Raw genomic sequence first — 25,479 nt, forward strand, 5'->3', positions numbered from 1 at the left:
TGTCAATTTTCAATTAAGTTACTTAAGGCATGAAAAAAACCCCAGTAACCAAGTGGAAGGGGAGCAGAGGGAAACACAGGGTTTTGCCCATAATCTTAGAGCTACATCTCTACTTTTAATCAAAAATTCTTCTTTTACATGATTGTCAGGCAGAGAAAGCTACTGCCAGCATTTCATACCCTGGTTCTAAGCACTACTCACAGTATCTGTTTAAATTAGCAAGCAATCAGCACCCACAGAAATTAACATCCCATAGACAGCATTCCAGTTGTACAGTCTCTCCTCGTTCTTTTCTGCCATGGAAATCTTTATCACACAGGGCTTGTTTTGATAAGATAGCTCTTTTTTATTCAAGGATTCTATGTACTTTTTGCTCAGATTTTCGGACTCAGTCACTATATTCTCAAGCTGTGTGTGGCATCAATGTAAAATAACAAACAGAATGCAACAATCAAAACTGTTTTCTCTTTCTTAGTAGAAAAAGTCATACTGCATAGCTCCACCAAGGAGACTAACAGAAAAATGTTCACTCTCAGTTATGCATTAATAGAAGATTACAACTCTTGAAGTTGAATGTATCTAAAGACTAAAAGAAATCTGCATCTGGCTATTCAGTCTGAAGTTTGAGCATAACTGTTTCCAAATGAGAACTGAAACTACCTCATGTCAAAAGCACTATCAAAACCTAAACCAATGCTCAGCAACACTGCATCTACAAAACAACCATTTCTTACCAACTTCCATTCCTAGATAAAATGTATCTTCCCCCACATCTGTAACAAGGAAAGTGATTCATATTTACCTATGGGATCATAGCAGGGGTGCTACCAGCACATTTTTCCCCAGACCAAAGTATTAAGACCATCCACAGAATAGCAACTGGGTACTTGCTCTGTGCCTCTCACAGAAACCATGTATGATGGCTTTCCCCCTTTCCCCACTGCTTTATTCTCCTTTATTCCTCCATTGACAGTAACTATGCCTTTCACATTATGAACAGCATAGATACAGACACAGCAAAAAGAAATAAATATTAAATAACAACAAAGAATGCCTCTCTATTTCTGAAAACATGTGAAATGAAATGACATTCATGATGGGTACATAGTCATATTTATGATATATAATTAGTTTAAAAATGAGCCAATAAATAAGCTAATAAAATAATTAATAAGCTAATAAAATGTTCCCAAACCAAGCAGGTACCATGCTAGGTTTATGAGGTTTTCACCAAACTTGAGGTAATTTTCAGGAGGTGAGGATGATTTTAGCATCTCAGGTGGTAATGTAGTTTGCACCAAAAGAAAGGACAGCAGCTGTTTGAGCTGAGCTCTGCATTTGAATTTCCAGGGTTTGTTGTAGCCCCTATAAACTCAAGACAAAACTCAGCTGGTGTGAACTGAAACAAGATGTTTGAGTGAAAAAGCTGCCAGTGGAAACCACTGAGCCTAAGTATCAAAACCAGTGTTTGGACCTGCACTGCACAGATGTCTGGCAAGCCTGACACAAATGTTGTGTTTTCTTGCACATAATTCTAAACCCAACTTTTCTTTTTTTTTTTTTTCATTGAAACCAAGGGTGTAGGGTCCAGGGAAAGAAATTAATTTGAAATGGCATCTTCTAATGAGCAAAGAAAGATCACAGACCCAGCAAGAGCAGGGAAATTACCTTTGCATATTTAGTTTTCAAGAGACGGAGGAGAGAATGAGAGAAATGGCACTGTGGTCACAGTGGGGAAGTTTATGAGAAACACAAGTTGTGTGGCTCAGGCAGCTTGAGGGAGTGCTGGAAGATTTCAGAAGGTGAACAGATCCTTTCTCATTAATGGAGGGGCCCTGACTCCAGATCCGTGCAGCCGCTCTGAGTGCAAGGCTATTCAGCTGTGCTTTGATTGAAAGCATGAGGCTGCTGCTTATGAGCTCTCAGCAGCTTTCCTTTTAATAGGAAGTGGGGGGAAGGGGCAAGAAGATGGCTGGAGGAGGGGAAGGAAAAGATGGGTAGCAAAAAACACTGGTAGCTGAACATGGGACTTGAAGGGATTTGCTGACAGGCCTCTGGGGAAAGATTAAAAGCTTACAAGGTGAGTGATGCCTTTCCTGGGCTGATTTTTCTCTCATTATTCACCAACATGTTAGGAAGTAAACTGCATCTTCAATCCACCCTTACCCTCTTATTTTCTCATAATCTTACCAAATTATTCCTTCTGCTAGCATAGAACTAAAAATAAAAGAAATTGATGGTTTTCAAATTTTTTTTCTGGTAGATATCAGCTGTAATTTAATAACACTAAAAAAAACCCAAAACTAAATAAACCTAATCCTGACCATCTTCCCTGCTGCAACAGGGAACAGGCAGCCTGCTGTTCCAAATTGTAGACAGTCACGAGCTCTTGTCAGACTTTGTGTGGGCTTGAAATGTTCTTTTAGTCCTTTGCAGCTGAAAACTGAGCACAAAATATCACTAAAAAGAATGAAAAATTATGCTGGGACATTTGCCATAGCTGTACAGGAATGCTCCTCAAAGCAATCAGAAAAGTGAGCAGATTACTTAGCTCAGGTTTGAGGACTGTATTGACAGCTAGCTGTTTCTAAAAAAATGTTACTTTTTCATGTGAAGTAAAAGACAGACAAAAACTCATGGATCAACTGGTACTTTGCTTGTTTTTATCTGTTGCCAATGAAGAGATATCAACCACTTCTGGTCTGTAAAATCTTTGCTTATCTTCTAAACTGTACAGAGATCTTGGCATGAAAATGAATGGGCAACTTCAAGATAAATCAAAGTACTTCCTATGTGTATCAACATGTAACTTCAGTGCTGTAACATTTGGAGGGCTGTGCTTGATTCAGTGGGGCTCCTAGGTGTGGTGACTTTTACAGAGATAGCATATCCAGAGTTTAAAAAAAAAACAAAACAGAAAAATCTTTAAATTTTTGCTCTTGGTGAGGTAATTTGTATCTTCATTTAAAACACAAAATATACACAGAATCAGACTTTCAACCAAGTGTATCAATACAATATAGAGGAAGGAAAAATAGTAATAATAAAAAGATCATTTTGCTCAGTAATGAAAACAGGGACTTGTGATCACAAGCAGTGCCAAAGGGAAAGGAAGGATTAAGTAACACTGAACATCAACCTTTACTTGGGGTCACTTAGATGAATTCTGTTACCTCTAACAAGTTTTGTATTAATACTCAGATCTGCTGCATTGGACATTGTAACCTACGGCACCCCTTCCCTAAGATTACAAATTTATTATCATTTATTTTGAAAGAAGAAAGTGGAATATCACAATATCACTAACCAAACAATATTTCCCCACTCTTTAAAGCACACACATACATATACCATCAGAACAATGCTAACTTCTGAATTGATGCTCTTTGATGTGTGAACATATGAGACAATTGGAGACATTCCAATTACCTCCAGTTCAAAGTTAGGCCAAAATTAGAAGCAGTTATGAATAATGGATTAGGTTTTAGTAGAGATGGCAATGCTGCACAGAATAAAGATGAGAGTTTAGCTTAGCTGTGAATATGTGAACCAGGTAAGCCACACCACCTTCCTTAAACAGACACATTGGAATTGCACATCCTCAGAAGTTCAATTAACAAAACACATGTCAAAGCAGAGTTTTGTCAGAGATTATAAACTGTTTTGAAATTATGATGTTTTCAGGAGAAAATTAGAAGCCAAAGTTCCTTATGAAATTGGTTTTTGGAGGGTTTTTTAAAGAACTAACCATGCCAAAATCTTGTCATTTACCATAGCACCCTAGGAGTCAATACCCAGGCAAAACACATAGCTTGAAATTTTCATCAGCCAACACAGAGCTAAACACCAGCTCAGATCAAAGGGTGCCTAAGCAGGCTATTTCCATTCATTGGGAAATTTTCCTGACAATCTAGCATTTTAATTAAAGAATAATAATCTTCCAAGTAGTACTGCTTCTACAGTTGGATTAGCTATTTTTGCTTGGATGTCTATGCTACATTGCAGAAAACAATATGGGGTGAGCATTCCACTTATATGTTGCCTTATATTGCTGTAATTCTACTTTATTTTTTGGTTTCTGTGAAAATTTGAGCTCAGAAGATCATCACTATAGTGCAGATTGTAGGACCAGGGAGATATACGTGGCTACTTCTTTGGCTTTTGCACTTTTATCAGAGACCCATTTTCCTTGACTTACTTTGCTGTCTCCAGAGTTGTGTGTGTGGGCAGTGCCAAGTTAGGCAGTGGTTGGCACTCAGGCTCAGTGCCTTGTTATTCACAGTTTTGACAAGGGTAGCAGACAACAGGCCAGAGATGATCTTTTATGTTTTGTGCCCCGGTTTCTGTATGGTAATTTACAGATTCCCTTGTTGAAATCCTGTGTCACCTTCCTTCACCAACCTCAGTTTAAGTCTGCCAGTATTTTACAAACTATAGAAATTATTTCATAAAACAATGTTCTCTAGATTTTTAGTAGCAGTAAACAACTTTAGAAACAACAACAAAAAAAATATTTCGCTCAATAGACTCACTGGGAACTGCAAAACATAAAGCAGCCATTTCACCAAATTCATAGAACATTCATTTCAAAAGTTAATTAATTTGATAGCTAATATGAATTATTATGTATCATGCAATGCTAGGGCCATTCAAGACTTTCATTTACTTTAGAAAATAACTACCAATAAAAAACACTAGCATATTCAGTGCTTTTCATTTCTTGCTTTAAAATGACAATTCCATTTCTAGAAGCAACTACTCCACTTGAACAAACCCTTCTTTACTTCAATAGACGTAGGTGTGAGTGGGGGTAGGTGTTTTAACTTCACCTACCAAGGACATGCAGCAAAACTGCTCAACTTAGAACACAGGTGTTTAAAATGCCAACACCCGAGTGCCTCTCCAGTCTCAAATTTCTCCAGCATCACTGAATTTTTATACCAACGAAACAGCAGATCCAATAAGGAACATGGCAGTAATTATAATGTGATACACACTCTTTTCTGAACTGCATAAAGTGTAATATGACAAGAAATTCATCAGTCTTCTTATCAAAGGGATTTGATGCAGGCTGGTGGGTAATCATGGCAGAATTTTGTATATAATGTTTTATGTTGTGGTCCTAATTATTCTTAGAACAACGTAAAATGATAGAATATAATATCTCAGGAAGAAAACAGTTGTGATATGCAAATCTATAAAACATTTATGCTGTAAACATACAACATAGCATTTTAGATCTCCCTAATTGAAATTGAGCTAGATTTTATTAAAGAATTTGGATAGATAACTGTTTAAATAACTTAACACATTTGCAACACTTCATGTGAAACAAGCTGTATTTTTTACTTTGGTATTATTAGGTCTGAACTAACTCCTGAGTGGGATGTCTTGTAAGTTTAGGATTTCTAGCTTGTCTTTGTCATGCATATATTCTGTGGGAGCCACAAGTGAGAAAAGAGGAAATTATAAAATACTCATAGGGAACTAGTCTCCTACACAAGAAAAGCAATGTGATTTTCAGTGAGCATTCCCAAATTAACAATCAGTACTGCAACGCTGTTAAGCCATTATGCTTAAGCAGCTTCACTGGGGAAAAGGCACTTTGAAGCTTTTTTCATGTATACAGATTGTAAAGAAGTGTAAAAGTACTATCTGGCCAAAAATCTCATATAATTAGGAAAGTTAAAGGCATTATGAATAAACTGGCCAGGAAATCTGCCAAGACATGGAAAGCTTTTACTTTTAAACCTCCAGCTCAGGTATCAGTCAAACAGTAGGTAACTGTCAGGATACACAGAAGCACCAAGGGGAGGGGCGGGGGGGAACAGGAGAGCAGGGAAATTAAATTTTTTAAATTGTTTTCATTCTTACTATACAAAGTAATTGAAATATTTGTTGCCTATTTTAGTTTTATGCAATGTGTGTGTATATGAGCTTCACATAACATTTTAGAGCTTGTATGCAGAACACTGTCTGTTTCAAGACTTTACAGAGAGAAAAATAAATAACAGAGTTGACTATATTTTCCTGGGCAAGTGGAGACCACACTCCTGAACACCACTTAGTGCTTTATTACATTTACTGCAGCCATGTCTTAGGGACAGCTATTCATTCACAAACCCAGCATACATCTCTGCAGTTTCTCTCCTCAGCTATATCGACAATCTGCATCTCTTTCTACCTTGTCTAGCTCTGCAGAAAAAAAGGTAGTAAGGGAAAACAGGGAAAACAGCATCAACCACTACAGCACTTTCCAGTTCCTACAGAGATCACAGACTTCTGAGATCTAGTCTAAAAAATTCTTTTCCTAACGTGACCGTGGATTTTAGGGAGCTTTGGTATCCCTGCACAGATGAAAATAGGAAGTCAAAAACAAACAAACCTCCAAAACAAACAACTCGAAACAGAGAAATCCACCCCCAGACAACCTTACCCCAAGTCTCTAAACCTGAGCTAAACAGGCTGTGCCCACGGTATGCACAGCTTTTGCAGACCTGAGGACAGAGCCTAATGGGGAACACAAGTGAGCAACAGCAGGAACAAGCTTCCCCAGGGGAAATAGGATCAGTTTTGAAGTTTCCCACATGCTCATGCCTAGGGAATCCCCTTTGAAGTTGCTGGCTGACACGACATCTGTTTCATGCCACAGCAGCAGCTGTAGGGTTGAAATCCAGACTCATCAAAACATACGTGGCTCTTAAATTCACTATATTTGTTTTATACCAGCTGATTCCTCCTCTGGTAAGCAGGCAGAAGAATATCAATTGTAAAATTTAAGTAAAATAATAAAACTTCCTCCCTAAATGATTTTTAATTCTGACACAATGAATGTGAAAAAGGCAGAGAAAAGGGTGAAAAATCCAATATCCTCATGACAAAAAAGTAAGTGTTCACCCTGCCCCTAAAAAATATACAACTACAGATTATTGAAACTTTTTATTCTATGACTTGGCCAACTTTCAGGTGAGTGTCAGCCCTAAATGACAAAGCAAACAGGTTCAATGAGCATATTGTTTTTTCATCATCAGCTGTTTGAATTGTGGCATGACCAGTACAGACCACAGGGAAAATAAAAGCTCCAGGAAGACAGTAAATCTTTTATTTGTAGTACAGTTACATTTATATCCTTATAAAGATACTTTCATAAAGGTTTGGGCCAAAGTACCTAGTCATATGAATTCTTTGATTGAGTCATGTCAAGGTGCTTTAGCAAAACAAGATTAAGTAATTGTTCACTTAATATCAGTAGCACACAGATAATTGAATGGTTTTATTTTTTAACTTTCTACATTTACATATCTACAGCAGGGAGTTTGTTCACCTGCAGAACCCAGTGCAAATTTGATCACACAGAACCATTCTGCTTTAGAGCTTCACATCCAATAGTTTGTGCTTGAATAGCCTGAGACTGTGTTCTAGGATATGTAAAAAAAGATAAACATATATATATATGAAAAAATAACTTCTGCTCTGTACTACCCAGCACCAATTCAATACATAGGTTGTGATGTGATAGTGTCAGTCCTCTCCAAACTATGCTAAAAGTCACTGTAGGTGATAGAAAAGTGCTTATAGGTTAAACTAAGCTTGGGAGCTCATCTATTTGTTCACTAGCTCTTGTTAGTCATCAAAATGCTGCCTTAAAAATTAATTTTGAATACTTAATTTTATGTCAGTCTCTTGCTAAAATTATACTATATTTAACTATTTTCACAATATTTCTCCAGATATTTTCCTCAAGACATTGTCAAGACCACCACACCTTGATTCTATTCCAAATAAAGGCATTAGAATTAAACCAAGAGCAGTTAAGAGTCCTGCAAAATGAGTAGACTTCAGACTACTATAAAACTCCCCCAAAAAAGTGCTGAAAAGTTCTTGTTAAGTGTCAGCAAAAGGAGTCCAAGAAATAGATGTTCATGGAAACTGAATTACTTGCAGTAATTCAGGTAAAACAAGACATCACTCGTTTAATAGAAATGCTTTTAAACTAAAAGAGCTGCAGGTGAGTTACTGCAAATGAGCTCATCAGCCCAGAACTTCTCTCCATCAGCTTAAAAATAAAATCTGTAAAGCCAAAGAGAATGAAAACTGGGGGAGAAAAAATGGATCCCATAACTGATTGTAATGAATCTTCCAAAATACCTGTGGGAATGCTAACAATATCACTGTCATAGTTTCTGCTAAAGCAAACAGAAGGTTGACTAATCAAACTGGCAATTTTATCTGTTAATTGTGATGCCCTGAAGCTCATAACACTAAAAATAAACTTATTTTTTGTTGAGCTAGTTAAAAAGAAATAGCAACCCACGTGCACTTACAAAAATACCATATCAAGAAGATTGACATCAGCAGACATGCAGATTTTTCTTCCCCTGGGCACCAATTGCTGATGTATGTACATGCTTCCTCCTTGGCATAATTGATTTTCCCTTTCTGCTCAGTGGCACAGTCTTAGAATTGCTGGTGTCACAGCAAGCATGAATATGCAAGTAAAGGACACACTAGCTAGGATAAGTCCAGAACTCTGTAATCTTGAACCTAAACTTGAGCCCAATTTAAAAAAGAATATCAATTGTTTTTAAATAGTCAACTTAAAAAGGTCAGAGATAAAATTAATATAAAGAGTGCATATTACAGTAACAAGCCTTTGTTATTCCTTGCCAGAGTCAAAATCAGACTAAATCACAAAAGACAGTTAAATAGGGTGTTTTGTGCCTTTTTTTTAAAAAAGTGAGAAGGCTCCCTCAGCTCCTGAAAACACAAATTGCCATTTATGTATGACAAGTTCTAGCAGCTCCTTTAAGCAGAGCAGGCCCAGCCTACATCTTTCTCCTTTAGTTCACTCCCTGACTAAATCACCTCTGCTTTTATATGAGCTGAGGTCCTCAGACTCCTTTAAGGGATCTCTTGTTACAACCTTAATGCAAAGCAGAAGTATCAACCCTTTATATTTGTATTTTATGTAATCAAAACCGATTGATTCAGTGGTTTCCCAACTGAATGTACCTTAAGTCTTAATCAGCAGGCAAGATAATTCCTAAAAACTACAGTTTTCTGTGACTAGAGTATCTGTGAAAACCAGGAATCAGACTACTAGTGAAAATTCTTTGGCAGCAGTGCCAAAATAGCCATTAAAATCTCAGTTGTTAATTAACAGCCACACACCAGTATCACAGGCAACTCACATCAGGTTATGTTAAATCTGTTATTTTGGCAGAGGCACAAAAATACCTGGGGATTAGCACCATGTCCTCTCTAAATCCTGGGGAAGACCTTTCCTTTCAGTCCAAGGGGGAGCTACAGGACCAAGCATCAGGGAAAAATTTGTTTCACAATGCCCAGCGAACAATTATTCTCAGTGGTGTCACTGAGCTGCCCTTATGCCAGTGAGAAGGCAGTTTGCTCCACAGATACAGAACAGAATTCTCACTAGCACTTTCCCCTTTCAGACAGAATTGAAAACAGATATAGCAACAAACCACATCTAAGAGTTGCTCCTATACTTTTATCTTGGTTTGCTCTTAAAATTGCTGGATACCTAAGGGGTAGAGCTGGTCAGGACCTCTTCAGCAAAACATTTTCAAAATGGAAAATGCCATTTTTAAACTACAATACCCATTGGCTCAGACAAAACTATTATGTGGAAAGATTCCTCATGCCCCAGGTCAGAGAGAGGGAGACAAAGGCATGGGCAGTAATAACCACAGACTGTTGGCTAACATGTTCAACCTTGCTTCAAGCTTATAAAGCTTTTCTCAGTTCAGAACCACAATTTGAAGCTCTTTCCTCCCACTCCCATCTGCTGCCAAGTTATTAATGTGCAATCAAGTTATTCTGCAGCATGAATCTCTGAAATTTAGAAGTCTTCAAATTCATCTAAAATTGGTTTGAGAACAGCTTTCAAATCTTAAAATTTGTGTACAACAAAGAAACCTTGAACAGTTTTGCAGCTCTATGAACAAGACCAGAACCCAAATGTTCCTTGAAGACAGCCTCCTGAGGCTTTGAAGCTCTAACTACATTTTTCTCCTTAAATTATGAAGTCTAACAAACGATCCATAAAAACACGTGTCCATGTAAATGGCCTATTGAAGGCCATTGTTGTGGAGTTTAATGGCATTTCCTGAACAAATTCTTTATCTCAAGTCCAGATAAAAGGGTTCAGTTTGCAAACAGGGCCATCAATCCATAAAACCCATGAATGTAACACACATTTTTAATACAGCATTCTTTTTTCAATTCCAAATGACAGTATCTGGCTGTATATGCCTTAAAGCCTTCCACAATGGCAAGAGGCAGAACTCTCTGCTGTAACCTGTAAAGGTGGTGGACATACAGCAGGGTTTCTGTACTGCTCTGTGGGTATAATGCACCAGTGGAAGAGGATGTTACATGCACACACAGTCACCCTCTATACCCTGGCCACTTGCAAGAGCTCTGGGGAGCAATTCAGATTGCTCCTCCAAGTAAGAAACAAGGCTGAGCATAAACCCAGCAGTGCTTCAAAGACCTAAGCAATGTGCTGTATTCATCCTACAGTGTGGGCATAAAAGGGTGGGAATGGACAGATGAAGACTCGACCCTGCGCTGGCATTTAATCAACACTATGAACAATGCCATATACAATTAGGTTCATTTTCAATGCCAGTTTCTGTGGCTTTGTCCCTCTTTGTTTCTTTCAATTAAGGTGCTGGGGCTTTAAAGCATGTTGACATACTCTGTTAAACGAAACTAAATGTTTATAATTAACAGACTTGTGTGGAAGGTGACCAAGTGAGTGACTTGAGTAGCTTGGCAATGAAAGCTCCAAGGACAGCTTTTCTAGGAGAGTCCTTTTATAATCGACTTTATAGCCTCAGATCAGCATTAATGACATCTGTAATTGCTGACGTTTCTTAAATACAGTTACATTTTAAAGATACAGGCACATTTGAATAAGTTGTTTCCAAAATGTTATTATCTAAGATGAGTAGAAAAAATTCAAATTTCTTCTTTCCTGATGCTCTTTATAATCTGCACTCTCAAATTGATCTTTCCTTCATTTTCATCCATTTTTCTTTACTAAAATTCCTTGGTTTTACCAAGCTATTGACCAGTAATTTTCCACTGAAGATGAGATGTAACAGTAGTGGGAAACTGTATTCCAACACAATAAAGCAAAAGCTTACTGCCCAAATATAAAAATGTACAAAGTAAGTGAAAATACCTTATCAGCATCTCACAGATAAATACTGAGGGCACAGTGGGATTAAAAAAAAAAATTTGTCAGTCAAGTGTCCACAGCAAAAGCAGGAACAGAACCCAAATACTGCAAGTGTCAATCCAGGTAGTTAATCACAAGAGGATGGAACGTGTTAGGGTGATGTTAGCTGGTGTGAGAGAGGCTGAAGCAGCCTTGAAGGGTGAGACAGTCACGGCGTGGCTGCTGCTGACTCACTCTGCAGCAAGATGCTGCTCTGACCAGCTCAACTGAACCACAGCGGTGTCGCCTCAATAGCAAGCTACAGAACGAGTACAGGCTCTGCTGATTAAACCTGCTCTGGGGTCCACCCACCAGTAACATGAGGCAATGCCTGATGGAAACATCTTCAAAACGCAAGCAATTTGCTGAGGAACAGAACTTACATAACTACAAAAACAATTAGACCTCAGAGTTTCTGTATCAACAGATTTCAACACTCGGAACATAGATAGCTAAAGGTCATCATCCACACTTTACAGAAGGGAAAATGAAATGAAATAAAATGGTAACATGATTCATCTGCTATATGCTGTACAAGCTGAACTTAGGCCTTCAGCTCTCCTCTGATTTGTGAAAACTACCTTTCCAAAAAGACTGCACAACGCAGTGTCCCCAAAACCAAGCATCAAGTATTTTAGGAAAGGAAAAGATATTTTACTGAACTTTTATCCTAACACACCACCATTAGTATACACACACCTAGGTATGTATACAAACAGGTAATTTACACGCATATCCTCCTTTACATATACATACAAAAAAGTCTAAACAGACTCTGCTGGACTACTGAATGAAGAAATATGGAAAACCACCACAGAATAAATATACGTCTCAGAGAAGAGAGAGCAGCCCAGATAGCATAGTTTTCCTTCATTCTATTGGAATGTTTCTTAATTCCTACATTTCTTAGTTCCAGTGACAAGACAGATCTAATTTCTGATGTCACTAAAACAAACAAAACCCCAAACAAACAAAAAGATCAGAGGTTGTTTTTACAACAGATTGAATCTGTGACTAGAGCTCAATTAACTAGGTATGTTTTGCTAAGATTAATGGACATATTCTTCTAAAAGTCTCAGCAAATGTTTGAGTAAGGCTGGAAGACAGATTAGCACAGAAACAGAGTGAAATCCAATACCTGTTTTTCATGCATACTTATTTGCAGGCTTGCTGGTGTTGCTCTTAGCCGTAAATACTAGATGAGGTATTGAAAGACATTCATAGCATTCAGAAAGAGATATTATAATGTTATGCAGTGATAGCCTAAATTCTTACCTTCTGCTTTTGATAACTTCTTTATAAAGAACTTCAAGATGTTTGAACAAGACTTTACAAACCTTGTCCCTCACCCTCCTGTGGGCTACCATTACATTTACCTGACCATTACACATTAAGGTCCTAACGTGGCAGTGCAGCAGGTCAGACACCACTCACTGGATCCCAGCCTGGGACCGCTGCCTGGAACTTGCTCAGTGTCCAAGGCAGGCAGGGGGCTGTGACTGAGAAAAGCCTCAGCATAAACAGGCATCACATCTGCTACAGCACCTGCACACTCTAAAGGTTGTGGAATACAGCTAAGAGACAAGATTGAGAGTAACAGCAAAGCAAACTTAGTGGGGGGAAAGAAACCGTGACTTCTTAAAATAACCGTCGTTATTAAAAAAAAAAAAAATCTCATTTTAAATAAGGAAAATTATCTCTGTAGCAGAACAGTTAGAATTTGGAAACCAAAAAGGAATTTAGTAAGCAAGCAGTAAAGATGATGAGTAGCTACATATCCTTCTAAAATTAATGTGTGTTTAGGACAGATGACTGTGCTTGTCCTCAAATTGTGAGCAATCATGAATCTATTCCTTATACTCCTGAGTGTGTGCACGTGCCCAAATTCATTTGTCGTGCCCACCTACCTAGAGTGGTGTACCTACTCCCAAAAAGGCTTTTCCTACATCAATCACCATGGAAACTAGAGAAGCCTTCTGCTACATATTCGAACACAGCAATTAAATAAATAATCTAAATAACAAAAATAAATCTGATTAATGACTAGAGGCAACGTAGCGAGCACTAAACCATCCCACTTCAACTAAAACAAAGAACAGGACGAGAAGGGTTTGCTTGTGTGCGAGAAGGCTGAAAAGGTGGCAGCCCTCAACTGCTCCTGGGTACAGGTGAGGGACTCCGTGGGGCGGCTCGATGCACCTCGGAGCCTTTCTATCGGAGAGCAGATTGAGACAGGACCCGTGCCCGCGTGTGACACAACGGGGGCTGGTCCCGCGTCAGCCCTACGGCTTGGGACAAGCCCAGGGCTATCAGAGCACTGGCTCAGGCAACGAGCGGAGAGAAACCACTCCGACCGAGAGAGGAACGACGGCAATTATCAGCGGGGAGGGCTGTGCGGCCGCGGTTCCGCAGCAGCGCGGACGGGCCGCCCGCGGGAGCAGCGCGGAAAGACGGGCGGGCTGGCGGCTGGAGAAAACGCGTACCTGGGGGGGAAAACACAGAAAAGGGAAAAAACCAACCAGCCGAAAACCAGCAGCGGGCAGAGGGAAGCAAGCCCGCCCCCAGAGCAAGCAGAAGGAGCAAATGCTCGCAGGAGGAAGGGCGCTCCCCCGCCCGCCCCGCGCGGCCCCGTTTGAACGGGCCCCGCCGCCGCTCAGCCAACGGGGCGGCGCGGCCGCCGTGACGTCAGCGCGGCGGGAGCGGCGCGCGGGCGCTCGGAGCTGTCAGAGCCGCGGGCGCGGTGCCCGCGCCGCCGGGGGAGCGCGGCGCCGGGAAGATGAGGGTAAGCGCCGCGCCGGGGCCGGGGCCGGCCTGCCCGCCAGCTGCGGGGCACAGAGCGCCGGGGTGCCGCCGAGCGGGACCCCTGTAAGCGCGGAGGGTTCGGCGCGGAGCTGCCCCGGCCGCGCGGAGGACGCCGGCGGGCGGCTCCCGGGGCGGGCGGGCGTGAGGGCGGCAGGTGCGGCGGGGCCGGGCCGAGCGGCGCGGCTGTACCCGGCCGTGCCCGCTGTCCTCCCCGGGCACGGCCGGCCCCGCAGGACAGCCAGGGCGGCGGGGAGCGGTACAGCCTCCGCCCCAGACGGGGTCTTTAAAAACCAAACTGATGCAACAGTCAACGCCTTAAAGGAGTTTAAAGGCTTGATGGCAAAACGGGGTACGTTTCCCGCTAAAGCATCGTTTCGGTGGGGAGTTGTTTGATGGTTAGGTTCGCTTAAAACCCCTGTGCAACTTCAAGTTGTTGGCCAGAAGTGCTCATCACAGCCAGACCATCCTGAGAAGCAGCCTGGGGCTGAATTGCTATGGACCTTAAAAGGGAAAAAAGCAAATTACTGGCGAGTTACATAGTACAGATAGCAAAGCCGTTAGCTTCAGCCGTTCCTCGCTGTTACGTGCTGCAAAGCTCGGGACTAAATCTGTAAAATTCCGAGTAACCTCAATGCACTTTTGTGCAGAACTGTCATTTTTCATTTATTTTGATATGACATTAGATCCTGTATTTTCTATTTTATTTGATTCTATGTCCTGAACTTCTGAAACTGAACTCCATTCCTCGTTGTGGTCTCCCTGGTTGCTGTTAAACAGCTACTATATTAATCTTACAGGGAATTACATTTCCCTTATGTCTCTTATCACATATGTACGCAATGGTCTTTTGGTAAAAGTCACGAAACAGTTCTACTTATCAGCTTCACACAAGTAAATCTGTCACTTTGATAAACAAGTTCTGTTAATACTGGTATTTTTTCCTCACAGTACGCCTAGCATTTATCAGTGCCGAAGAGGAGAAAAATGTTCTGTATTCCAGTTGTAAATATGAATGATTGACTTTGGAGAGTTTGAGAGGAAAAATATGCCTTGCATTAAAAAAATGCTCAGGAGAAGACTTAAGTGCAAGAGATGAGCGCAGTTAGAAACAGCTGTCAGGTTAAAGGTGGCGATAATGGCCTAATCCTTTTCATCTACATAAGTGCTTTTCATCTATGTCAGTATCTTGTCTCTTTCAGAGACAGTGAGACAGCAGCTCAAGAGTTAATGCTGCCTTCTTTGCACTTGATCTCCTAAACAGTCTTGACTATTTCAGCAGCCAGGGGGAACTGTTTTGATGCCGAATAGCATTTTCAACCTTTACATACAGTAGCAGGATGTTTTGTTTAGGCTTCTGCATAGATGTAAACTGTAGCCAATTTAAAACAAACAAGAAACCCCCTACAGTTTACTCAAAGGCTGCGGTACTGTGATACAACAGTGGCCATCATGTGGCTTTTGTGTTGCAACAACAGGTTTGTATCCTAAGCAAAGATCTCCAAAGAGACTGTTTAAATTAGACTTGTATATGACAGTATATGTCACAGTTCCACCCAGTTCCTGGCTTCACGTACGTGTTAAAAAAACCCCTGCAATTTTGACCAGACAGGATATCCCCTGCTGATTCCAGTGACATCTACATGCAGAAGATGCACTTGTGCCGAGACCTGGATTACATCTAGCTACAGAAGTGGTGAAGGATTTATCATCACAAGTGAAGTATTTTGGCCAAAGATCTGACTTCAAAATGAGTAAAAATGGGAACATTAAGGCTTAGTATTTATATGTTTGCTCAGAAAGGCACCACTTCAGTATCTTGGAAATTCAGAAATCATTCTGTATTTTCATCTCTGTCTAGTTTTATGCATAAAGAACTGGGGAAAAACTGGGAGGAAGGAAGAAAGAGAATGCAGTGTGGAAAATTCTTACAGCTTGTGCATCTACAGCCTTAGAGACAGTTTAAAGTGCATTTCAAATGCCAAAGCCAGCTTGCAGATGTGTGACTGCTTGGATTCAGGACTCAGCTTGAATGCTGAGGCTGCCTCCAGTCAAATGTGTAATTGTGTTTAATGTATGCCTCTGTAAAACCCACACATAAGACATCCTGGAAGAAAGCTTAACCCTCTCTCCCTTTCTTTGCTGCTTCTGCAGGAAACTATGCCCCAGACGCCAATATTTTCCAGCATGCTTGGTTCCAGTTGTAGTGGGCAAGTGCAGCCAGACATGGGAGAGAGATGTGTGGACCCTGTTTATCAGGATGGGAACCTTGTTTCTGGATCACTGGAGGCCTTGATAGAGCGCCTGGTGCCCACCATGGACTATTACCCAGATGTAAGTAGCCACTGAAAGGGTTTTTTTAAACTCCCATACTGCATTAGTATCTGGATTGGTACTCTCTCATGAAATTCTACCTCTGTCTGATTCAAGATTGAGATGTAGGCTAAAGATGCATTTATTTTACTGGCAAAATTCATTCACTAAAGGTGTTGCTCAATAGGAATACTCTGTTTCTAGAGGAGAGCACTTGTTAGAAAGATAAATCCATCTTGAACTCAAATGGGTGCCTTAAGAACCAATTAAAAGCAGCATTAGCCACAGAATTTTCATACTTCTAAGCTGCTTTAGCTTTAATGCAGCCAAGATTAACTACTAACCAGGTCCTGCCTAGGGAAGCAGACCTGGAAACAGCTCTAGTATTTTTTCCCTTAATTTTCTATGCATATCCTAGTTAGGCCATAGAGAAAAAAAATCACAACCCAAAATAGACTTCAATTAAAATACTCTCTTTCTGAAGACATTTTAATGGGCCAGTGCTGTAATAATGTATGTTCTTGAGCCTGAAAATGATTTTGCAACTGGCTGAACATCCTCAGTGCAGTCCTCAAAGTGAATACTACCTATATATAACTCTAGGGTATGCAGTAAGAATTTGAACCTAGAATATTAAGATACCACTTTATCACTTAAAATTATTCTTTGTGCCCATTAATAAAAGACACTATTGAAACAAGTGTCCAAAGATCAGAGAGTCTATATAACGTATATTCTATTTGAGCTCTGAAAAAGCAGCAGCTATTACAGAAGTATCCCAGCACTTCAAAAAACTAACAAGAGAGCAGGAAGCTGCAGTCACTTTTAACTTGTATGTCAAAACTTAATGTTTATTGTAGTGGGCCATGCTATATCTTGTATATTTCTCAGTCTAATTTGTGTAGAACCTTTTATTGTGGTCTCATTTTCATCACAATAAAGTTCCTCCAAAGTCCCACAAATAACATTACACATCCTCACAATCATCATCCACCAAAAGGGACTCTCCATGTGAGAGTTCAATGGGAATGTGCAGAATTGCCATCAATCATCAATACAGGATTAAAAAAGCAAAACAAGCATCGTTTACTATTCCAGTCCAAAAGTAATCCTAAACCTTATATTTAAATATGACTAACATGCAATTGTGCTGCCAGTACCAAATCCTTTCTAAGACTCAGAGGGATAACCATTGTTAGACCATTAAATCTCCATTCCACACCCCCAAATACATATTGTAGAACAGATGCACAGAAGAAACTAGTGGGTAGAGCTGGTGTGGTATAACAGTGGAATGAATAGCTTTAGGCTAATCCAAGGAATCATTCCTTGTCTTTTCTGTAATTCAAGAATCTTGCTACTTGGATTGTGGGTACGTAGCAAAGTTTTTAAGTAGCTTCTAATATACATCTCTTATTGTAACTTGCACTATAAAATGTTGCAAATGCTATACACCTATTCTGAAAATGGTTCCATAAAGTATTACTTAAGGGGTAAATTTACTCTGGAATACTGCTAGTTTCCATGGTGCTATCCCTTCATATCCAATGCAGGACTGCATTACAAACCAAGCAAGCAGCTATGGACCCCACCCTGCCAGCTGCAGTTTAAATAGACAGCAAGCTCATAGCTGAACATCCAACAGAAGCAGTCAAGGGTAATCCAGGGAGAGGTGGACAACAGCATTAAACCAAATTTATCTCCTCTACACACAACACATACCTTTAGTTAAACCAGATCACCCAATTTAGCTAAAAGGACTAATTAAAAATAAGTAGATAAATAAGCTCTGAACAACATAAAGAGAAGCTGTATATGAGTTATCTTCAAACCCAAGTTTTCTATTTCCCTTCAGTTACACGTTCATATTTCATTTCATGCTCATTTGTGGTTCTAGGAGAGTTGCCACAGAGGGTTAGTGGTAGCCATTTAAGCCGATATCCTGCAGAAGAGTAGCCAGTCCTGTACGTTCAAGAGAGAAGTAGCAAAACCTCTTAGTCTTAACTCTCTGGCTACTCATCCAAAGCAAGGCAGCAAGGTATCACCAAGGGAAGCTCGTGGCAGTATTAGAGCAGAGGTTACCTTAGTTGCAGAGTGACACAACTGTGAGTTCCAGCACTCATCTAAGTTTTCTGATCACTACATTTGAGCACAATGCTCAGAAGGCATTGCTGCTTGTGTGCACATTGATCACAGTAAACTTCTGGACGGAGAAAAAGGGAGTGGGGGAGAAAGCAAACACACAGTATCTTTCTGTGCTGGTTACAGAGGCAGAACAAAAATGTGTTTGCCATGTTGGCAGAGCACAAGGCAGGCAAGGGAGGACAGGAAAGATAAGTGCCTGCAATAGTGTGCTGCTCTTTTGAGTCTTGTTTGTGTGTGGGGACTTGCTCTGCACATAGGGAAATGTATGCTCATGAGACAGAGGAGTTCAGGAGGTTAGGAATGGAATGTACCAGTCTGCAACCCTTGTGCCCAAGCAAGAAAATATTTGAAGAAAATATTTCACAAACACAAAGTTCCAGAATGAGCAGTGAGTGCACACAGAGAAATTTAATTTTTTTTCCCCTCCTTGAGAAGTCATCAGTGCATTCTTGGGTCAGAGAGTAACAATTCCTTCTTTAGTCTTGTGCACTCACGCTCTTCTTTTTTTTAATATAATTCAGCTCATCTCCTAGCAACAACTTTAGGCACTAAAGGAATCTGGCTTCTTATTCTCTTGCAAAGTACAAACCCCTTTTGTGTCTACTTACATTCTCCCAACTGCAGAAAGGTTTTGTTTGGTTTTTTTTGCTTCTCCTCCCAAATACCTGTCACTTTTAGGATAAATGTAGCTTAACTTTCACTCTTGCAGCTTATGGAAGCATTTTTGAATCATTTTTATCTACCTAGCTTCAGAGCTAAATTTCCTTCTCCAAACCATCCTCTTCATGGCTAGAGGATTGCCTGAGAAACTGTAGGTTTTTACACTGTTATAACATTTGGCCTGTGTACAGTACTGCAGATGCAGCAAATAACATAAATCCTTGATCTAGGTAAGGCATTTGACATTAGTATGAAATCTTTACTATCCAAAACAATTGTGTTCTAGCCCCTGAGACCTATCACTAAGCTGAAATGCATGGCTTTGTTCAGTCTGAAATTTCTTTATTGGATAAGGAGTGGCTACTAGCAGAGAGGAAATGGGGGGGGGGGTGTGTCAGTACTGCTGTCATTTTTAATTTGTGTCTTAACTGTACTCCTTGTCTGTGTCAATAATAAAAGTATCAAAAAACCCTCCATTCGATACCAGTATGGTGTAAACCAGCATATCTTGATTGATAACAATGGAACAATTTTTTTTTCCGAAGTAATGAACCTAATTCAGTTAAATTACTTGAAAAAAACAGAATAAAAATAGAGCACATGGATTCCAGAAGGAATGATAAGTTGTTTTAAAAACCTAAAGGTTTGATGTTGTCTGAAAAAGTATTGCATGGGTCCAGTACAGCTATTACTGATTACAGAGACACATCAGCAAGCCTAAAATGGAAAGAACACACTGTCTTGGCCTGCATCTTCCTGCATTTTGCCATTTCAAAACTTCTGTGAACATCCTATAAAACATTATCAAAGAAACCAAATAAAAGCACAGGTCATGTGACACTTTTCTTGCTGTGTGACAGCAGGGAAATGACACTGTGAGTGGCCCTTTCTCAGAGTCACTATGGATAAACACTGTGCCACATCACACACATTTCCACCAAGGAGACCAACTCTAGAATTACTGTGAGAAGCAAAATTACATCTTTGCTTAAAAGAATGTGTTCCAGCTTATCAGAGTAAAGGTCACTGCCAGGGCAGTGTGGCTGAAGTTGTGGTTCCCTGCTCCTGACACGCACAGACATCTTTCAGTCAGGGCCACTCAGCTCCCAAAGCAAGAATGTGGGGAAGGGATCAAAATGTCATGTCCTTTTTTTTTTTTCCTCTCCACCCATCTCATCTCTCAAATACAAAATAAAGTAAAAAGTGTGGGCTGCTTCAAGTCTTCAGTGCAAAAAAAATTTCACACAACCCAGTGACAGCTGACTCACCCAACAGCTAAATTCCTGTTCCACATAGTCCAGACTCAGTTTTAAGTCCAGGGACAACAGTGATAGCAATGAACACATGATATAGGTAGAAAGTGTAACAGAGGATTACTAGGCATAGTTACACACACCCCAAATCTCACAACCCAACTCAGTTCCTTTTGTTGCTTTTATTCTGAGTAGGGAACATGTCAGTTGAGAATCATTCTTGTACACACAGGAATAGAAGATCTGATATGTTGTCCCATTACACAACCAAGTGAACCAGGTTAGCTTTTAAGACTAATTTTAGTGCCCAGCACATATCACATGCACTACCACAGGTTTTTATAAAATTGATCTTCAAGTTTTTGTTGCTGTAAATGTAAAAATAAACTGAAGTTCTGGAGAGACACGAAATATCAAACAGAAGTTTAATTTCTTAGATTTTCAGACATATGCTTGTGGGGGATGTTTGCAGCCGTGCCCTTTAGGGGGGAGGCCTTGCTGTCACTGTCCTGTCACTGCCCTGCCCACCTGCTCAGGGTCACCAAGAGCTCGACTGTGAGATGGCCCCAAGGGGCATCTTCTGTAGCATCAGTGGGAGCACTCAGGAACCTGACCCAAACTGTCCATCCAGTTACCTGCACCTCCTCTCTTCCTCCATCCATAAATAGCAAATAAGGCAAAGACTATAACTGAACTCTGGTTTTAATTGTACAGAATTAATGCTGTTCCTAATGCAACACATGAACCCAAGAACTAGCATGATCTTCAAATCAGAGCATTTTAAATTCCCCTGCTATATCACACTCCGTTGTGTATTTTCATTAGCTTCTTTCAGAAGCTCAGGACAGAATTGTATGTTTAGATATATGTTTATCTATTATACTTTTCACCTGCTCCCAGAACACTGTGACTTTTGGTTAGTGTTATTTATTTTGTTTAAAAAAAATTCCTTTTCCCCTGCTATTTGGGGATTAGTGCTAAATTTATATTATAGGGCACACTGAGTACTAGAGAAGTGAAAACATTTTTCATTAATAGCACATTTTACTCTGATTAGAGAGAAACTACATAACCTCTTTGAGGTCATAAAGATACCATTCTTGTTTAATTATAAGCTTGTTTTAGTGACTGCAAGCAGCAGAATTTGGTAGCAGATAGTAGAGATAAAATATTTTAGACAGCTGGTCATAAGATTTTAACTGTCTTATTTTACTTGCCCAGCCCAAGGTGGTACAAGCTCACATTGACTATTTAAATACACTTGGCTGTGTCCGCAAAGTCACATTACTAAACCATGGTAAAGTAACAGTGAACATTTCAAACATAACAAAGGTTAATTGAAACACAATGTCAAGGAGATCCCCTATAATTTCCCAAATCCAAATTTTACCAGAAAGCCTAAGGGAAAAATGGAAGTACTTATGAGATGCTACTGTCATTAGTCAGGCAATTACAATCCAATGCAGAAGTCCAGCTTCAAAGACTAGACCAAGACTAGGACAAAAAATCACCCTCACTTCAATTAAACAATCCAGAATATGGTACAATGGATACATGTCCAGAGTACCATACAATGCATCACAGCTTTTAAGTTACAAATGGAGAGGCTATTTCTAATGAGACATCATCCTTGTTGGTATTAGCAGTGCTCACATTCAAAATACTCTGAAACAAGCCTCAAATAAATAAGTCAAGCTTAAAACTAAGTTATTGTCCCGTGCCCCCAAACTAAGTGAAAAGTTTTGTCAGTGATTGTGGGGAGAAAGGAATGAAAATCCCCACACGTGAAGAAATTACAGCTGTGGTTTGGAATATACATGAAGCGGTTTTCTGCAGCTCAGTGAGAAACAATCACTCTTAAAGAAAGAAAGCAGCATTAAATAGTGGTGCTTAAGAGTCATAACACCCTTCATTAGATGCATTTCATTTGTGGCTTTGGTAAGTGATGACTAATTAGGCACACTGAGTCTGGCATTTTAAAGGGAAATAATTTGATAATTGGAAAACCCCACAGTTAACAGCCTTGAAGCCTATAGCATTTCCTTTCAACAGAGCTAGAAAGGTCCTGCATTCTCTGGAGACAGGAAAAACTATAGAAATTTTAAATGAAAGAAAGTTACATTCATAGTTTACAGATTAGTATTTCCAAGGAAGGCATAATACTTTTGCTACAGCTTTTCAACTTGTTCTTCTTTCTTTTTTCTCCTTACACAGAGAACTTACATCTTCACTTTCCTACTGAGCTCACGAGTCTTCATTCACCCACACGAGCTCCTGGCTAAAGTGGGGCAGATCTGCATTAAACAGAAGCAGCAGCTGGAAGTGGGGACTGAGGCAGAAAAGGTAAATGGACCATTATGTTCCTGTGTTCCTTGTGGTGCTGTCATTTATTTTCTCCTCTCTCCTTCTCATTGTAAAGCTAAATAGACTGATAAAGAATAATACAAAATAGTAATAGGCATTTGTTGCTGGATGCACTCGTATTTGGGTCTTTTTCTCTGAAGTACCTTTACTTAATTTGCTGGCAGTTATGTCCTGCCTCACCAGTCAGCTGCAGGTCAGTGGAGCAGTGTGTGTGTGCCATGAAAGCTGCCCAGCAGCTGGTTTGCACTTTTGAGCTTTCACCAAGTAAGGAAAATCAGATTCAAGAAAACCCCTTTCTCCAGTCAGCCTCACCATCCTATTAGAGTTAACAATAACCTCTGCTGCAGGTTATTGTTGGGGTGTTTTAACTCAGTATAACAGTAGATCAGAGTTACCTCTCACAAAAATTAAGAGATGCATTTATTTAAAATGGTAACCTGTACTGACATGTTTTATTACAATCACTCAAACCAAACTTACATCCATTTAAGTGTCACCATTTGTAAAGTGTGTATTGAAATTGAACTTCCAGAAAAGTCCAAGCTGGGCAACAAATGAGAGCGACAAAAACAGGATGGTACCAACAAGTAAAGACCTAAATTGGTCAAATCCTGGGCATGTTTTGGAACCTTTCTTCTCTGATGAGACATTACATGCTCACAATTCATAACCTTCAGCACGTTAGTAGTCCCATTTTGTTTTCTCCTTGGTGTATCAGCACTCTGAGTGAGGAGCACAAAAGGCAACTCTGGTTTGTCAATAAAGAGTTTCTAACAGCAATACTGACCTAAGGGCTTTTTCTCCCATACTGTTCCTGATGTGCATCCTCTTATTAATGTCACAAAATTGCTCTACAGGACAAATTAATCATGGTGCAAAATTACTTTCAACCAGGTCAGTCCCCTGATCTACTCTCCAAATATCTTCATAGCTTATCCTGTAGGTGCTGGGGAAACCAAGGGTCAGGGATGTAAGGTGCCAGAACCACTGCAACTAGTTTTGTACTCAGAGGTGATAATTGTCCCTAGCACTACTGCCAAATTTAATTTGTGACTGAGCAAACTCTGCTCTGTAAGTTGTAATGGTTCCTCAGCAACATGTAACTCAACAACAGAGATGAGACCCTCTAAAAGGTGCCAAGACCATCTGAAATATGGAATGAGTCAATCTGAACTGTAGACTTATGTAGGAAAATACTGCAGTGAGTAGAAAGTGTCCAAATACATCTGTGAAATACTTGGATTTAAAATGAATGGGATGCAAGATTAAACTTTTGTGAATAACAATGCACTTCAGAGATTTTCAAATTAAAGCCATTTCTGGGGACCAAATCAGCTGGCTGTTTAGAGATACAATGCTAATTGTAAAGTAGTATTAGTGTGGCTTCTCAGCAGACTTTTTAACAAGTCCTGGTTTCCTGATAGAAATGAAACAGCATTTTATCCTAATGTCAAACAGCAGCTCCTATTGCAAACACCCCCACTCTTACACCTTCTGCTGGCACCTTGGACATGGGCCTACAGGAAAACCAGCAAACAGCAGGGTGACAATAAATCACTTTTGGGAGGTGCCTTTAGTTTACATGCTTTCCTGGTTGCTCATTCTGTTATGCCCTTGATCCCTTCCTACCTCCTTAATATAAGTTGCAAATTTCTCCTGCCTTCTAAACACAAACTTCTTGGAAAACACTACATGAACTTCTGACATTCCTCTCAAATCACTGCTTTATTGCCCTCTACTGCAAGCACCTGTATGTTTTACAGAATAGTTTGGCCACAAGCACTTGCAAACGTTTGTTTTTCTACATAGCAACAAATAAAACCTAATTTCACATACAGCATACAAACTCTTCACTCAAGATACTTTCAAGTATTCACAGTCATAATCCATTAAGGTATCATCAGCTGCCAGCACCTTCTAATTAAGTGGCTGCAAAGCAGGAAATAGCTGACAAAAACAGTTAAAGCATCTCATCGAGTTTGCTTAAGATAAGCTGGACAACTTGGTACCTGGATAGCAGGTGAGCTGGAAAAAGTGGCAAGAAACCGGGTTTTGAGGTTACACAGCACAATCCTTATCATTCTATTAGTTTTGACATTACTGACTAGCCAAAGAGTTCTGCAGAAATACAACCCAGAAAAAGTGTATTGCAAAGAAAAACACTCTGAGGTGTCTTGGAGTCTGCTTAGAGTCCTTTTAATTACTCATAAAAAGCAAAAATTTCACAGTTTAAAATATCAATTATAACATAAAAGTCAGTAGTTAAGATTGACCATAAAAGAAAAAAATTAACTCTCCCTAATTGTATTAGAGATTGGAAAATCTCAAACAAGATTATCAGGGAAAAATCATTTATATAGTATTATTGAATGGGGAAAAAACTCTTATACCTGTGTTACATTTTTTCTGCAGCTTGAGTATTTTATATATCTCAAGTTAAAGAAGTAAGAAATAAAAAAGAGAACATAGAAGTGATTTTCTACTAAGTTCATTTTGCCTGTCTTGGAATATATAAGTCCTTTAAAAATTACTATTTCCTCTGGGGTTTTTTTTGCCATTAAGTCATCCTTTTTAAAACCAAAAAATAAAAAAACATCATAACCAAGTCATTGCCATTAAATCTTTCCTATTGCCCTCCTTTTTAATTGGGAGTTGTTTTTCAGTCCTGTCTTGTCTCATGCAGAACAGGGTCAATCC

At 39.7% G+C, this 25,479-nt stretch overlaps 1 protein-coding gene across 5 annotated transcripts in view; it reads left to right on the forward strand.

The window, feature by feature from the left end:
* Positions 1-25,479, forward strand: part of RASGEF1A (RasGEF domain family member 1A) — a 148,224-nt gene that overhangs the window by 107,627 nt on the left and 15,118 nt on the right. For 3 of the 5 annotated variants that reach the window (XM_021526657.4, XM_021526659.4, XM_021526660.4), the window contains 2 exons: positions 16,202-16,381; positions 22,633-22,761. In XM_021526657.4, coding sequence (XP_021382332.1) covers positions 16,202-16,381; positions 22,633-22,761 — 309 coding nt within the window. Of the gene's footprint in view, positions 1-13,973; positions 14,031-14,263; positions 14,400-16,201; positions 16,382-22,632; positions 22,762-25,479 lie in introns of those variants that run through there. The other 2 variants (XM_021526658.3, XM_085583317.1) reach the window with 2 other exon arrangements.

Source organism: Lonchura striata, chromosome 6 (genome assembly GCF_050655825.1).
Source record: "Lonchura striata isolate lonStrDom1 chromosome 6, ASM5065582v1, whole genome shotgun sequence".
Lineage (NCBI taxonomy): Eukaryota > Metazoa > Chordata > Aves > Passeriformes > Estrildidae > Lonchura > Lonchura striata.